The 18,418-nt window shown below is 37.2% G+C and overlaps 1 protein-coding gene across 1 annotated transcript; it reads right to left on the bottom strand.

The window, feature by feature from the left end:
- Window positions 1-6: 6 nt before the first annotated feature.
- LOC131850645 (DNA polymerase nu-like) lies at window positions 7-17,904 on the bottom strand. Its single transcript, XM_059200946.1, has 14 exons — window positions 17,787-17,904; window positions 17,193-17,253; window positions 15,353-16,393; window positions 14,122-14,238; window positions 11,471-11,588; window positions 9,653-9,887; window positions 8,040-8,281; window positions 6,531-6,661; window positions 5,627-5,739; window positions 4,997-5,168; window positions 3,776-3,930; window positions 2,901-3,077; window positions 1,263-1,412; window positions 7-143 (listed from the first exon to the last, which is right to left on the bottom strand). The coding sequence occupies exons 1-14, from the start codon at window positions 17,902-17,904 to the stop codon at window positions 7-9; spliced, it is 2,967 nt and encodes a 988-aa protein (XP_059056929.1).
- Window positions 17,905-18,418: the final 514 nt, after the last annotated feature.

Below are 18,418 nucleotides of genomic sequence, written 5' to 3'. Positions count from 1 at the left end.
ATAAAATTATTTAATTGAATGTGTTTGTTTGATGTCGAGGTGCTCCATCTCTCCCCAACTGCGTCCGGCTGACAGCGCCACCGGTAGTCTAACCGCCAAGCCACACTCGAAACCACAATTTTCCATGGCATCTTTTATAATACCTAAATATGTTACAAAAATACAGGGTTAAAGCTGAAGGATAAAATAGTATATATATCTTCGGTTAAATAGAAAAATGACAGTATTCAAAATGCAATTTTTTTACAAGTTTTTAAATTTATTTAAAATGTTTTTGCATTTACACAGAAGTGTTATATATCATTTTAAAAGTATTTAGATAATGATTATGACGGCGTGGTTAATTTAATTGACTTATATAAAAGAAGGCAATTCTAGTTTCTAATTTTGAAAAATGACATTTTTCTATTTAATCAACGATATATTATTTTATCTTTTAGCCAATATTTACCTGTTATTATTATTTAAAGTATAAAATAAATAAATAACCCTGGACAATTCACACAGCGCAATCTAGACCCAAGTTAAGCTAGCTAAAGCTTGTGTTATGAGTACTAGATAACTGATACAAATACATAGATTTTGATACATACATACATATTATATATAGAAAACACCCAGACAGATACAAACAATCATACTCATGAAGACAAATGTTTGTGCCATGCAAGGAATCGAACCCACGACCATTGGAAGTAAAACGGTGTCCTTTACCACTAGACTACCGAGGACGTCAAGCATACTTTTGAACAATAATAACACTGGTAACTGATAATAATGTTTCTGTAGAAAAACTTAAAATCCATAGCGCTGACAATATTATCAGATTGCACAATGAATGAGTGCGTAGCGGTTTCTATGTTGATTATCGTATGCCTCTGACTTGTTGCTTGAAAGAAACAATACGCAAGTTTCCTGCTCTTTCTTGTGATGAGTCTACGTTCCGAATGAGTGGTAGAATAAAAAATATAACTTCAAAAGTGGTTATATTAAGTTGATTTGAATAAAGATTATCTCTACTATACAATTCACAGCCCCATCTAGTCGTAAATTAACAAAGCATTTTTTTTAAATACATAGAAAATTCATATATATAATACATGTACACCATGCGAAGCCGGGGCGAGTAGCTAGTCATTTATACATCATAGCATCCAGATTGGATCACAGCAGACTCATACAGAAGAACTGACAAGAAACTCGGCTCTTCAAATTAGATCCATTACGAGCAGGTGTTGAAGAAGATATTACTAAATACTGACCGGCGGCTGCGTGCAGTTGCTGGTGGGGCACCTCCCACACCAGCTCGTCGTGGATCTGCAGCAGCAGATGAGCATCCACCGGTGGCCTGGTACTGCCCAGCCGCTCTGAAGACACTATCATCGCTGTTTTACATATGTCTGCCGCTGAACCTGAAGCCAGTCATCACCTGTATTATAGGTTGATAACCGAGATAAACTTTGTACGAATAGTCCGCGAGCCAGAGGCTTTTCTTTTCATCAATTCCTCCCGATTGAAACTTCTAAGATGGCTAATAAAGTTGTATTATGAAGTTTAATGAAAGTCGACTGTGGTTCTGAATGAGAGTTAAAAAGTAGCACTTTCGCAAATATGTAAAAAACTGTAATTTCCTGCCAGCTCTAATCGTGATTAAACCTATCTAGAATATAAAAATGAATCGCTAAATGTAATGGTAAGCGCTAATCTCGAGAACTACTGAACCGATTTCGATAATTCTTTTTTTAGAATATTCTTTGAAGTACGAGGATGGTTCTTACGGAGAGAAAATTTAAAAAATTGCCTAAAAACAACACTTTTCTGTAATCCCATACAAAATACCATACCATAAAGTTCAAATGTTAGTGGAGAGGTTCCGGGAAGAATCCCATACAAATGATACAAACTACCAACCAGTACTAATTTTTTGGGTCAAATATAAATATACAATAAGATTAAATCAGTCGTAGTGATAAGAGCAGACCAGTCCCTACAAGCAGCACTCGTTCACGAGTATGACGGATAAGTCCATTTCAGTTTTTCAGTAAGTTTTGGACCGGTAGAAAATTGGTCACCTTGACTGGATCCTGGCTTGCGGGCCATAAGCATGACCAGGAAGTTGAAGGCCTGCCTCTCGGCGTGGGCCCGCAGCGCAGCCCCCTCTCCTCGAGTACGTACCTTGCACCAGGAAGTTCACGGACTGCCTCTCGGCGTGAGCCCGCAACGCAGCCCCGCTCCTAGAGTACGTACCTTGCACCAGGAAGTTGAAAGCCAGCCTCTTGGCGTGGTCCCGCAGCGCAGCCCCGCTCCTAGAGTACGTACCTTGCACCAGGAAGTTGAAAGCCAGCCTCTTGGCGTGGTCCCGCAGCGCAGCCCCCTCTCCTCGAGTACGTACCTTGCACCAGGAAGTTCACGGACTGCCTCTCGGCGTGGGCCCGCAACGCAGCCCCGCTCCTAGAGTACGTACCTTGCACCAGGAAGTTGAAAGCCAGCCTCTTGGCGTGGTCCCGCAGCGCAGCCCCCTCTCCTCGAGTACGTACCTTGCACCAGGAAGTTCACGGACTGCCTCTCGGCGTGGGCCCGCAACGCAGCCCCGCTCCTAGAGTACGTACCTTGCACCAGGAAGTTGAAAGCCAGCCTCTTGGCGTGGTCCCGCAGCGCAGCCCCCTCTCCTCGAGTACGTACCTTGCACCAGGAAGTTCACGGACTGCCTCTCGGCGTGGGCCCGCAACGCAGCCCCGCTCCTAGAGTACGTACCTTGCACCAGGAAGTTGAAAGCCTGCCTCTCAGCGTGGGCCCGCAGCGCAGCCCCCTCTTCTCGAGTGCGTACCTTGCACCAGGAAGTTCACGGCCTGCCTCTCGGCGTGGGCCCGCAGCGCAGCCCCCTCTCCTAGAGTACGTACCTTGCACCAGGAAGTTGACGGCCTGCCTCTCGGCGTGGGCCCGCAGCGCAGCCCCCGCTCCTGGTGCGAGCCCCGGAAGTGTCCTCCGCCGGCCGCTGGCGGCCACCACACGGCCACCCCGCGCCTCACACTCTTGCACCACGCCGCGGCCGAAGGACTTTAGCGACGGAAACCTTCCTAATAATATGTAATATTATATTATCTGTGCTAATATTTAAGAATACGAGCTGAGTTTCTTGTCAGCTCTTCTCATCTCGAAATCTTTTCGAACTGACGGTAGATTTGACATCATAAGAGTCTGTAATAGATCTACATTATAATTATTATTATATTTATATGTATGAACTATGAAGGTATCCGCAGAATACCAGCATCGTGGCACACCGTCCCCACATATGCTGAGCGGAGACCTATTTATCCATTAATCCAGTATGCAATAAAAAAAAATTGTTATTGTTATTTATTTATTTATTAAAACTTTAATGCACAAATACAAAAAAATAAAGGTGCAAATAGCGGACTTAACACCACAAGACATTTTCTCCCAGTCGACCATGAGGTAAACAGAGATTAGTGGGCGGTGCATTATTAAGAAAATAACATGAAAATAAATACAAGTAAGTAGGAATAAATAAAGTAAATATATATATATATATATCCAACTACATACATACTAAAAAAAAACAACAATGAATAGTCCGGTAAAAGCAAGAGATCATTTTGACAATTTTCCATAAATTAGTGTCGTATTATTAACCGATGTCCGTGGAAAGATGTTTACGTACTTTGGATTTCAAGGTAAATTTGGTTATTTTATGTGTATTAAATAAACTTATTGTCTTTCTTTTCTTTACAAATAGTAATGGTATAGTTACTGTTGAAGCTGGTGATGATAGTGAGCGCGTGGTCGTAAGTGAGGTGCAGTATGTCCATGAGCGTGGTGGTACCAGCGCCGTACACGCTCGCATACACCATACGCTTGGTTCGCTCGCGATCCTCCGCACACACCTCTCGCTCGCACTTGTTCAACCTCACACACACAAATAAAATAGAATAGAAAATAAAACGAGAGAAGAGGTGGATGTGTGGAGTGACAAGAATGGACAAGATAAAGAATGAATACATCAGAGGAAGTATGAAATTGGCACCGATGTCGGAGAGGTTGAAGAGTAATCGTCTATCATGGTAGGGACATGTAATGCGTAGGAATGAGGATAATATTTTAAGAAAGATGTTACATATGAATGTGGATGGTTATAAGGGCAGAGGAAGGCCGAAAAAGAGATGGATGGACTGTGTGAAAGATGATATGGTAAGAAAGGAAGTAAATAACGAGATGACTGCGAACAAAGATGAATGAAAGCGAAAAACATATTACGACAACCACAAATAAATGGGATAAGGAAGAAGCAGATGATGAGAAAAAGAACATTTTTTTTAATAATTTTCATATAAGCACTTTTTGGGGAGAGGATTTTTAGTTTTAGTAGACCTCCGCGAGGAACCGCATGGAGAACTACCCATTGAGGTGGAAACCTTAGTGTGAAATTCCAGGTCAATCCATCACGATGGGCTAACTGACCTGACCTCATCTTATACTCCACTGGTGCCCCGCCAGCGTATACCCTTAGAGGAGACGGGTGCATGGGGGTGAATTATCATTTGTTAAAAATAATATAAGCACTTTTGAACAGTCATGTAATATTTTTTTTATTCAACCGCTGATTCGATAAACAGACTCATCAGAGCACAAGAAACTTGCATGTGGTTCTTTTGAAATAATGTTGTATGTATAGACAAGATTGAATTTAAAAATGAATCTGTATTATTGTAAACATGTATAACATTTATTTGAAAAGAATTCGAGTTGAGTTTCTTGTCAGTTCTTCACATCTCGAAATCATTCCGCACTGACTGTAGATTTGCCATATCATAAGAGTCTGTAATAGACCTACATGAATAAAGAAAACAATATATACCAATATACAAAAGTTTGTATCGTGATAGAATTGAACCCGCTACCAAAGGCGGTGTGCTAAACCAGCAGACCACTTATGATATTACAAAGAAAATACAAATTAAATGATTATTCTCACCACTTAGCAGCAAGGACGGTGAATATGTCGTCTCCAGACTTGAGCGCGTCGAGTAACGCCGTGTCGCCGGCTATGTATGCGAACACGCGACACTCCACGTGCTTAAAGTCGGCCGCGAGGAGGCTGTACCCAGCGCGGGCCACGTACACAGACCGCAAGTTTAGCAACTCGCCTAAAAATCAATAGTACATTATAGTCCGCGAGACAAAAACTACTTTCGTCAATTATTTATTCATTAAATTCGTCTTGTTTATATTGTAAACGTGAAAGTTTGTTATTTATAACCGTACTTTATAATAACGTATCCTACTTTATTTTTGGTAATTATACTTTTACATACAAATAAAGTATGCATAACATTCACTGTGATCCGTAAAACAAAATACTCATTATGGGTACTTAACGATTTATAATTACTGAACCAAATGTTAGATGTCAATTGTGAGTTGTGACATTTGTCATAGCTCTAGCATTAAAAGCACACTAAATACGTTTTTATAGCAATAAAAACATACAATTTGAATTTTCATTTTCCTAATACTTTATTTTTCCTATCCAATTTATACGTTCTTTTGTCAAAACAAGTTGGCAACCCTATTGTGTGTATACTTTATTATTATTATTGCTTACTATTATGATGGTCGTTATCCTCAGTAAACGCAGTGAGACTGAAGGTCTTCGGTATGGCCTGCACGTTTGGGTTACTTGATGCGATGCGGCCAGTGGCGGCTGCAGTCTGTACCCTGCCGTGGAATCACTATCATAATTACTACCCAATAGCTGCTTTTCACGTACGCTCTTTAACACGCGAGTAGGCTATCACATAGGAAAGAGTGTGCATGTAAATGTAGGCAATGATGTCATTTACACGCACTTACTGCGCTCGCGGACTTTCTCTTTTCCTCGTCTACATTTACACGCACTTACGTCGCACGCGGACTTTCTCGTTTCCTCGTCAACATTTACACGCACTTACGGCGCGCACGGACTTTCTCGTTTCCTCGTCAACATTTACACGCACTTACGGCGCGCGCGGACTTTCTCGTTTCCTCGTCTACATTTACACGAACTTACGACGCGGGCGGACTTTCTCGTTTCCTCGTCTACATTTACACGAACTTACGACGCGGGCGGACTTTCTCGTTTCCTCGTCTACATTTACACGAACTTACGACGCGGGCGGACTTTCTCGTTTTCTCGTCTACATTTACACGCACTTACGGCGCGCGCGGACTTTCTCGTTTCCTCGTCAACATTTACACGCACTTACGGCGCGCGCGGACTTTCTCGTTCTCTTTGTCCATGACTTCGTTTGCGTAGGATTAGTACTTCAAGTAATGGTTATTTATTAAAACAACAGAAGCCAATACACACAATCATACTCATGAATTGTATTACACTATACGAGGATCGAACCCGCGACCATTAGAGGCAAAGCAGTCTATTAAAACCTAGATCACCAAAGCTATCAGCCTTGTTGATTTAAATAAAATAATATATTGAACACGCAATAATAATTTACAAATAACGTTACCAGTTCGGTCTGAGGACACCGTCTGCGACGTGTTGAGCTACGCCAGTCAGGAACGTGGCATGTGCCTTGTGCAGGTGGCGGTACTGTAACACGAGCCGCGGCAGCGGGTGCACCGACACCAGACCACGCAACTGTATGACATACACACACACAACACTCTAATATTGGCGAGAAGGGATTATTAGTGTGGATAACCCTATTACTAGCAATGTACCATGTTCGTTTGCACTCCACGCGGTTTCCTCTGGAAACCATCAGGATAATGTATTTTATGTATATTTGTGTATATATATTTATTCATGTATATTCTATAAAATATTATAATATTATTTGCACCGCCAACAACTTATCGCTGCACAAATCATGGTTGCCTGGTAGAATGCCATCAGATGTTAAGTCCGCCATATGTACTCTTTACTTATGTATGACGTGCATTAAAGTTATTTAAATAAATAAATTCTTGGTGAATTTGCCATCATGTTCTAACTGACCTGGCCGCATACTCATCTTATCCTTCACTGGTGCCCTGCCATACGTATACCGTCAGCGCAAGCGGGGGCACCATTCCATTATCATGCCTTGAAAAAAACCTATTGGGGAAGTAGGGGAAGGATTGATATTTTTAAGTCCATTTTACTACTTTATATAGATTTTTTTGAATTCTCCTACAATTTGCATGTGGAAACATCACGGATATTCAGTGCGGTAACCTGATTATGGTTACGAACTTCTCTAATGATGATCAAATTCCGACCATCACTGAATCTATTCTGAGTTCGAGAGAATAGAATAGAATAGAATATATCTTTATTGCTAACTGTGTGGGTACATGTGGTATCGCTTTTCAGCGATAAGGCCGCCCATTGTTGCCTCTTCCCTTTGAGAATCTTGTATTTTTATACATATTTATATATTAAGTAGCTTTTGCCCGCGGCTCCGCTCGCGTTAATTTGTCCCCTTAGGGGTGGAATTAATCAAAATCCTTACTTAGAGGATGCCTACGTCATAGTAGCTTTATACATGCAAAGTCTCAGCCCGATCGGTTTAAAATTGACAAAGTTTCATACAAACTTTCATCCCCTATATTATCCCCTTGGGGGTAGAATTAATCAAAATCCTTTCTTAGTGGATGCCTACGTCATAACATCTACCTGCATGCCAAATTTCAGCCCGATCCGTCCAGTGGTTTGGGCTGTGCGTTGATAGATCACAATGTCAGTCAGTCACCTTTGAGTTATATATATTTAGATAATGTATAAATGTTTGTTTGTATTCTAAGAGAGAACAATAAAGAATTTTCATTTCATTAAATTTTGTTAGAGTTTGAGTTGAGATTCCGTTGTCATTTTTTTATTTATTTATTTCCTTTGAATATGTTACATTGTTCTTACAAATTAATTTATAGTTCAGCTACATTTTGAGCATGCAAATTTAAATTCATGTTAATATAAATTTAACAAATGTTAACAACCAATATCATAATTGTTCTAATATAAAAAACCACAGTACCATAGACTCTGAAGTAGATTTGGCGCCTTTGGAAATGGTCTCTCTGATTTTTATATTGCATTTGGTGTCAAGTTGCAACTCGTCGTATAGTATGGTGCGGACTTGTGCGGGTGAATTGATCTGGAATGTTCTCCCGGCTGCCTTGTAGCACTCCGTCTCTACCAGCTTCATTTTGGACATCAGCGTGGTTTCCATAGTCTTCAGTTTCTCTATATCCACCATTATGCCTCGATGTTCCATCTCTACCAATTATTACATAGTATAAAACAAAGTCGCTGTCAATTAATCGCGGTAATTAGTAGCCTCAAAAATAATAATAATAATAGTTTTATTTTGCATCCAATATTTACAATTTAAATTGTTCCCTGGTACCTAAACTAAGTAGAAACTTGTATTTTAGGTACCAGTTCCCTCCTCTTACAATTCACAATGTTTGGAATTACAATTTATAAAAAGACAATTAAATAAGGTAATAACACAAGCTTATCATTATTTTTTCGCATTAAAAAGTAGCCCATGTCCTATCTCACGGTCTAGTCTATACGTGTACCAAATTTCATTTAAATCGGTTCAGTAGTTTTGACGTGAAAGCGAGACAGACAGACAAATTTACTTTCGCATTTATAATATTAGTAAGGAAGTAGGGATAAGAATGTACACCTGGACGAAGCCGGGGCGAGTAGCTAGTATTTGATGAATAGAACATTTATTTGTAATGTACAGTGAAGAAATAACACATTACAATATGGCGGCCTTATTGCTGAAAGCAATTATTTGAAGGCAACGTTAGAGAAATGAATATAAATATCGAACAAGTAGGTAATATGTAAATTGGAGAAAAGAAAATAATAACAAACATATATACATAGGTCCTGCGACTTAGCATACCGCCTTACTTCTGATGGTCGCGGGTTCGATTCCTCGCACGGCTAAAACATTTGTATTCATGGGTATGATTGTTTGTATCGGTCTGGGTGTTTTCATATATTTACGAAAAAATATATATTTATGTATTTGTAAAAGTTATCTAGTACCTACGCTAGCTTGGGTCTAGATGGCGCTGTGTGAATTGTCCTGAGATTATTATTATTACTATCTCAGGACAATTCACAAAGCACTAGTCCTAAAGCCAAACAGAGCTTGTGTTATGGGTACTAACTACTAACTGATTTTTGTTAATACATGCATAACTAGCTTTTGCTTTATTTATCCTCTTAGGGGTGGAATTTATCGAAATCGTTTCTTAGGGGATGCCTACGTCATAGTAGATTCGTGCATGCAAAGTCTCAGCCCGATCGGTTTAAAATTGACAAAGTTTCATCCCCTGTTTTATCCCCTTGGGGGTAGAATTAATCAAAATCCTTTCTTAGCGGATGCCTACGTCATATCATCTACTTGCATGCCAAATTTCAGCTCGATCCGTCCAGTGATTTGGGCTGTGCGTTGATAGATCACTATGTCAGTCAGTCACCTTTGAGTTAGAATATATACATAGATACAACCAGTCTTATGAATACAAATGTTTGTACCGTGAAAGGAATCGAACCCGCGACCATCAGAATTAAGACGATATGCCAAACCGCTAGACCACCAACTCTTTCCCATGATCATACCAGCAATTACAGGCAACAAGCGCATTTCAATATCAACGAAGACTCTCCACAAAGACTCCTCCACGAGCAGGTTCTCCAGTTTGTATGTACACTCCTTCAATATTTTAATGTACCAGACTGCTTTTTGCAGTACACACTCAGTGGTGATCGTGAACTTGGGAGTCACTGTCAACTGTTCTTGAACATCCGCGAATGTTTCTGGCGGATTATCAGGGTCGAGGAGGCTGCTTCCGATCTGTATGTGTGAACTAATCTTCAAAACTCGCGACTTCGTCCGCGTGGAATTTAACAAAAAAGTCGATTAGAGAATTTTCTTAAAAAAAAGTAGCATAAGGTTCTCCTTATTACATCAGCTACCTGCCAGAAAAGTGCCGTCAAAATCGGTCCAGCCATTTCCAAGATTAGCCGGAACAAACAGACAAAATTTGTAAAAAATGTTATTTTGGTGTATGTACCGTATTTATATTTATATGCATGTAGTAAAAAACGGTTATTTCAATATTACAAACAGATACTCCAATTTTATTTATGTGTATAGATATTACCGAAATTATTGTGAATATGTAGGATGTTTGTTACTCATTCACGCAAAAAGTACTGAACAGTTTTTGATGAAACGTTACTATAATATAACATTTATTTTATTTTTTATTCACAAATATAAATTTCATTTAAGAAATGAGGATGGTGATGTTATATTTAAAAATTAATTTCAGTCATAATTCTTTAATTTATTCAAAAATAACTTAACACAAGCATTTTGATATTTACTTGAGTTATTAACTAATTATATCATTTACATAACTTAATTATACAACTACAACCTAAAATTAAAAAGCTTAAAATATATAATAATATAACTTGTTAGCGGTATGTATTAGGGGCATTATTTATATGCCAGTTTTGGTTGTATATAAGTAGTTTATTCTAATAATAGTAATTTACAGCTATATATAGTAATGAAGAACAGTATACAAAAATTAGTGATCAGAAGTACAATAATTGTAAGGAAGTCTCTAGAAGAAGTTAAATTGTAGATTGTTTCCCGCGCAAAATGCAACGCGCCACAGATTAAAAATATACGGACTCCGCGCCGCCGCAGTAGGACGATCAGCGCATTATGGCAATATGCGTAATGTGACCAGACGTCCCGTAATGAACGGGACAGTCCCTTTTTATAATTACGAGTCCCGGTGTCCCCGAAACGGACTCTGGAACGCAAAATTGTCCCGTTTTCGGTAACGGTGCGAAATTTTGGGTAGACGAGCCGGTTGTTAGTTGTTGGTAATTAAGGTGAGTATAAAAAAAAATGTGCCAAGAGTGTCATTCTTACTTAAATACTTCTTAAAAAGTCAAATTTGTTCCTCCGATAACAAAACATTTTATTTTTATCAGATAAATATAAACTATCTATGTATAAACAAAATGTTTCATTATATTTATCGGATATATTTCTTAATTGATAACTTTTTTTGAATAGATAATTTAAAAAATGAGTTTTTTTCATTGGTTGTCTGTTAATTGTGTCCCGTTTTATATATGAATAATAATATATGAAGAATAAATGGTCACATTAAGTATGCGCGATGTTAGTACTATGAGTATTAACACTTGTACATAAGACGAACATATGGGCTATAAATACACGGGTGAAACCGAAAGTAGTAGACGAAATTCAATCATAATTCACTAAACATTCAGTAAGATCAGACCTATAGACTGTAGTTTTTGCGTGAAAGAGTAACAAACACACTTACAAACTTTCGCGTTTTTTTAATATTATTAAGATTAAGATAAGATTGTAGCACGTAAGTTTACCTTAGTATCGACTATCGCAAACTTTACTGGTATATTGAATTTAAATAGCAGAATCAACAGGACTTTGCCGTCATAACACTTCACAGTTTTATGTTCCAAAATATTTGCTACCATTTCACTGGAAATGAAATATCTGTGATAATTTTTAAACAGTATCTGTGCATAACGCACCTTTTTATATGATAACTAGATTTTGCCCGCGGCTTCGCTCGCGTTATTTCATCCCCTTAGTGGTGGAATTTATCAAAATCCTTTGTTAGGGGATGCCTACGTCATAGTAACTTCATGCATGCAAAATCAAAGCCCGATCGGTTTAAAATTGACAAAGTTTCATTTAAACTTTCATCCCCTATTTTATCCATTTGGAGGTAGAATTAATCATAATCCTTTCTTAGCGGATGTCTACTTCATAACATCTACCTGCATGCCAAATTTCAGCCCGATCCATCAGTCACCTTTGAGTTATATTTATTACATAACCTAATTGTACAACTAAGAACCTAAAATTAAGAAGCTTAAAAAAAATATATAATATGATGACTAAAATATATTATTAGGCAACGTTTGAGTTATATATATTTATTTTATATTTTTTTATATATATATTTAAATTTAATTTTATTGTCATATTTGAAATATATGTCTTTTACCATCAGCTACCGTAGTTTCTCTTATAAATAAAAATAAAATATTATACGAGTCTACACTCCTTAACAAATATCAGTCATTAAAAGTATGATTGCCTAGCTGATGGTAAGTGGTAACGGCGACGGTTACCACTTACCATCAGCTAGGATTAAATGCCAAAGGGCCACAACGCAAAAAATTGACATTAATTTTTTTCCAAAAATGGTATCGAAATCTTTATAATTTTTAATATTAAAAAAAGACACCCATGATTCTAGAACACATGATATACCACTTATAGATTTGTAAAAAAAATAAAATCATCACAGTGAAATTTTGATGAACTCTTCTCTAAAATTTACCCTTTGCGTCATTTCATCATCATCATCATCATCGCAGCCCGGAAGACGTCCACTGCTGCGTCATGTGGCCCATTGATACTTAATCAGCGATATATTAACTTGACCTACATCACGACCTCTGTTCCCCCGTCCAATTCAAACGGAGATCGAAATTACGACGGCCTGAGCCGAGGTTTGAACCCTTAGCGGTGCCCTCAGACTAAAGTCGTATCCGTCAGGCGTGGGTTGGCCTTCAGCCGCTCCATAAGTCCTTCCTTGGTTTGGAGTACCATCTGCACTCGCTCCCTACCGTCCGGTGAAGCTGTAAAGGCCAGCTGCGGCCAACAGTGTTGGAGTAGTTCCAATAAAATATCACGATTCGCATTTCCGTGTCCTACAATCGGACGTGAGCCTTTTTGTTTAGTACCCCAACGCAAGCTCTGCTTACTGTGGGACTAGATGGCGCTGTGTTAATTATTTATAGTCAGATATCCGTCATTTTGCAATAACAATATAAATTTTAATAATATATTAGTAATAAATAATATTAGTAAATTAATTTATTAATTAGTAAATAAATAAATAACCCTAGACAATTAACACAGCGCCATCTAGTCCCACAGTAAGCAGAGCTTGCATTTTGTGTACTAGACAACTGACATAAATACTTAGCTATGTTTTTTGTAAATACATATGTAATATACATTGATAACACTCAGACCGATACAAACAATCATACTCATGAATACAAATATTTGCACAGGAATCGAACCCGCGTACATAGAAAGTAAAGTATACCAAACCGCTAGACCACCGAGGCCGTCGTGTAAAGTAATATAATTGTAGAGTTATTGATTTATAAATCTTAAACGTGTCTTTGGAATTTAAAACCTGTTGATTAAAAAATAAATTTTAAAAGAAAATGCCTCATCTAAAGAGCATCATAAACCAGTGTGGACACATGCGATGGAACTATAGGGCTCAGTTTCACACTCTAACATAGAAATTCTTCAGTGCTTCCAAAACAAGGCATTAAAAACCATAGAGCTCGTTGGTTCATAAAAAACATTGAAGTACATACATATCTAGAAATGCCAACTGTAAAAGAAGAGATACAGAAAGCCTGTGCGAGATATAAACACAGATTAGCTGTCCGTGAGAACCAGTTAGCTTCAAAATTACTGGATATAGAAAACTGTCCATCTAAATTACAAAGGGCTCGCCTTGCCAACATCTAAATAGAAATAGAAATAATCTTTATCCAAATAAACTCATTACATGCACTTTTTAATAGTCATATTTTGATTCTACCACTCATTCGGAATGCGGATTCATCATAAGAAGAATGAGTAAACAATAAACTTTTGTGTTTCTCTTTTTAATAGATGTTTTTTATATAATGATTACAGTATAACAAGTAAGAGGCATGCGATTACATGTTGATTACAACATAGAAATCGCTACGCACTCATTATTAGTGTAATCAGATAATATTGTCAGTGCTATGGATTTAAAGTTTTTCTATAAAACAATTCTATCTAAATGAAATGAAAATGAAGAAAATAACTGAGATGGCACCTTGCTGGAAGTGCCTCATCTCCAAATGCCCATAACATCAAAAAATCTGATTATAGCTGGAAGAGCTGATCGCATATAGAAAAAAAAATGCCATGAAATATTCACCTGAAGTTGCCTGTGTCAGTTCTGATGCAATAAAAGGTTTCGTGGATACATAACATCACGCTTTCTACGGCGCAGTTGTTTTCAGTGTTCTGATTGTTTAATTGACAGCATCCATTACTGCGGGAAGATATTTCAAATTTATTTTATAATTCACACTAAGAAAGCCCCGGGTGCCTTGGTGCAATTATGTGAAGGGCATACGTTCTTACATTGTAAAAATGCATAGACTCCGTTCTGGACATTATCCATCGGCAAAGTTTGCATACCTGATGAAAAAAAGCAATTCACAAAATTGTGAAGTATGTGGTACAATAGAGGATGTTTATCATTTGCTGATGGAGTGTGTCAGGAACGAGAGTCTACGACATGGAATAACGTCAGACCATGAAATAAATATATAGGATGTTGGTGCCATACAAACTGTTTTAGCCGATCCTTCGGGCGGTGCGGCTAAGGCAATTTGTTCACTGGTGAGGTAATGGAGTGATTGGTTTTAGGGTACAATGGGACTGACATGTACTTAGATGGTACAAAAGTCCCTAAATTTAAAAAGAATTAAAAAACAAAAAAAAAGAAAGCTATAGTAGCGTGGACTAGGATTTTGATCAATTTCACCACTGAGAGGATAAATTAACGCGAGCGAGGCCGCGGGCAAAAGCTAGTAATATTATAAACGCGAAAGTTTGTGAGTATGTTTGTTACTCTTTCACGCAAAAACTATGTCTATAGTCTTACTGAATGTTTAATTAATTATGATTGATTTTCGACCACTGCACGACTACTAGCTGTGCCGCGGTTTCACCCGCGCATTTATAGCCCATATGTTATTCTGATGTACAAGTTATACTACAGTAACGTTTCATCAAAAACCGTTCAGTACTTTTTGCGTGAATGAGTAACAAACATCCATACATATTCACAAATATTTCGGTAATATCTATACACATAAATAAAATTGGAGTGTCTGTTTGTAATATTGAAATAACCGTTTTTTACTACATGCATATGAATATAAATACGGTATATACACCAAAATAACATTTTTCATAATTTTTATCTGACTGTCTGTTTGTTCCGGGTATTCTCTGAAATGGCTGCACCGATTTTGACGGGACTTTTTTTGGCAGGTAGCTAATGTAATAAGGAGTAAACTAAGCTACTTTTATTTTAGAAAAATAAAGTTAATTTCCACACGGACGAAGTATCGAGTACAGCTAGTACGTAAATATACCTGTACATCAAAGTTGCAAAAACCTCATTATGTATGTCTGGAATATTCTGTAGGTTTTCATTGTTACCATCTATAACTTTTACATCATATGTCACATCTTCTACAGGTAACTGCGTCTTTTTAGGAACTACAAACTTAGGTTTAGACGTTTTCTCTTTACCACCCTCTAATTTCGACACGTGCATTGCTACCCCATTACCAGTGTTACAAGTTTCCGTAGGTTTTTTAAATTTCATCACCCCATCCTTATTAGTCAACTGTGCCTGAACCATTTGTCTCTTCTTATTAGAATTATTAGAAATATTTTTAGTAACTAATCCACTCTCTGCATTATCTAAAGCTGTTATTTCAACAGCATCATTAGATGTTTCATTTAATTCTTTAACTGAATTGTTATGATTTATATCATTCAACCAATTTTTGACTGTTTTAGTATATTTATCTTTTTTATAACTTTGCTTTCTTTCAGCTGCTTTCTTAATTTTTGTTGTAGCTTTATCCACATTATTTACTGCTTTACGTTTCTTTATTTTTTTATTAATTTGTATGTCATTATCATGTTGGTTGCTCTTAGCTCTATCAGATGATACCTCTATAATAGAATCTGTACAATTGCTTAAATTGTTTTGTTTCGAAATAGTTTTGTCAGGAATATCTAGTTCTGGAAGTAGCTCTGTATCGAAAAAGTCATTCCAAGTAATGTTTTTTACATTATCACTCGCAATATTCGTGACGCATGCGTGTTCGTTGGCATCGAATTTATTGGTAGCAATCAAATCGATATTGTGTGGAATGGATAGTATTGAATCAAGTTCATTACCATTATCTACATTATGTGCAATGGGTGATATAAGATCGGATGTCGGTACTTTATCAAATTCATCATCAACTTCATCAATTCTAGTCTGCATGAGATCTGTAGACGTGGATACCTCTAATGCATTGGGAGTATTAAAGTGATAAGATTTTTCGATATTGGTTAAAATTTCCATTTCTTTGTCATAATTTTGCCACGTATTTGGCGTGTTAGAGTCTCTGAACCTGTAATTAGAACAGGAAATAGAGTACGTCCAGAGAACTACTACGGACTACCTTTTTTTTGCTTATGTAAATCCAATAGTTGCAAGACTACAACTACATTGTCGAGTGTTGCGTGAACTTTAAGCGGTAAGCACCTTTTCTGCCTTATTACATTAAATTCCTCGTCTACAGTCTCTTAATTGTGTGAACGGGCTTCAAAAACTGTGTTGAAACTACGAAAATTAGGTAGTAATTAAGATATCATAGCACTAGCGGGCCGTCCTTCAAACGGGTAGTTAACGAAACTATTACATATTATAAATTGTAACAAGCAAATTGGGGTTCGATATTGATGTCTCGTTTCTGAAAATGTTCTATCGACTTGTTCATTAGGGATAATGTAGGATTCTAATGGTAAAATGATTTTTCAAATCGGTCCAATAATTTCGGAGTGTATAAAGACAAAAATGTGGAGTCCTTTATACGAAAATTAAGCGGATGCACGAGTATGGAATGGAAGTAATATCGGGATCGGTAGATCCCGGAAGCTGTAGGTAATATAGTTAACAATATCAACGTAAAAATCAACATTGGTCGATGAATGAGCAAAAATGAGCATATCTGTTACATGCTCATTTTTGGACGATAAGTCCGATCTTCTTGATGCGTTAATAGCGCGAGAACAAGCAAAATTGCTCAAAAAGAAGACTAAAGAAGCCGAAATAGAGAATAAGAGAAAGCCCGTAACCAAGCCCAAAGGCGGTACTACCGGTGTTCGTAAAGGAATTAAAGAAGAAGTTATAAGCAACTTGATACTGACCATAGGACTCCTCTCTTGCGTGTCGGCTGCTGTTTACGTCCATTGCAACTATAGGTGCGTTCTAAAAAGTGAACATTATCAAGTGTTATATCTTATAACATTTTTTATGGATGATAATGGAATGGTGCACCCGCCTGTGCTACTGGTGTACGCTGAAGGAGCACCAGTGGAGAATGATAAGATGATCATGAGGTCAGGTCAGTTAGCCCATCGTGACAAATCCACCAAGAATTTATCACGATAGTTTCCAGGGGGAACCGCGTGGTCAACCTGACATGGTACATTGCTAGCAATAAGATCATCAGTCCACATTACTAACATTCCCCTTTCCTCTCCCAACTATCCTGTTTATAATATAGATTTTAAAAATTATCACTAGTACTATAGAAAAACTCCTTGTTCAACATTGTTTTGGTTTCGTCCGTCTTGAACAACATTATACCTCAAAAACTGCTATTGATTCAAACTTTAGAAACTGACAATTCAATTGGAATGAAAATCAAAAAAGGAAATGAAGGTATATATGTACATGAGTGTTTAAAGACCATATAAAGTCTACAACACTACGTTATAAATTAAAAAAAAAGTAAGAACCTGCATTCCGTTGTTTTACTAATACACCCAATACTTTTTTACCCAATGGCGATAACTGACGTTCATATTCCTTGATATTAAAGTGTGGATACGTTTCTTTATTTTTAGATTTATCCATGTTATTTAAAAACAATTGTACAGTCTAACACAGCAGATGACGCCAGAGAAGCAGAATATAACTACTGAAAATATATATTTAATTTATTAATCTCTCTAGGCAATGGTAGGTCAATTTTCCTCTCTAATTTCTAGCGATTTTAACGGTAACGGTAATCAGTAACATCAATTCATAACCTTCTATTATTCAATTTAAAAATTGGCGCGCACTTCTTTTTTTTTAATTACTACACAAGCCTTCAAGCACAGGATCATAAGTTCAGTTTTCATTGCTTAAAACCTTTATATTTTCTCTTTATCTATGATATTAATTTGATATAAATAAATAAATATAAATTTATTTATCCATGTGTGTTAAATAACTTTATGTTTATTTATTTATTGCATCATTGAATGGGAGCTAATGTCCTAATATGTAATAAAAATATATTTATTCTGTGAAAAATATATATAAATTAGTATAGGTTATTGCCGTACAGGCACATCTTGTTTGAAGTATCATTGTCACAATAAAT

The sequence above is a fragment of the Achroia grisella genome, unplaced genomic scaffold (genome assembly GCF_030625045.1).
Source record: "Achroia grisella isolate CSIRO2021 unplaced genomic scaffold, CSIRO_AGI_Agris_v1 utg778, whole genome shotgun sequence".
NCBI classification, from domain to species: domain Eukaryota; kingdom Metazoa; phylum Arthropoda; class Insecta; order Lepidoptera; family Pyralidae; genus Achroia; species Achroia grisella.
This window is presented reverse-complemented; position numbering and strand designations above follow the sequence as displayed.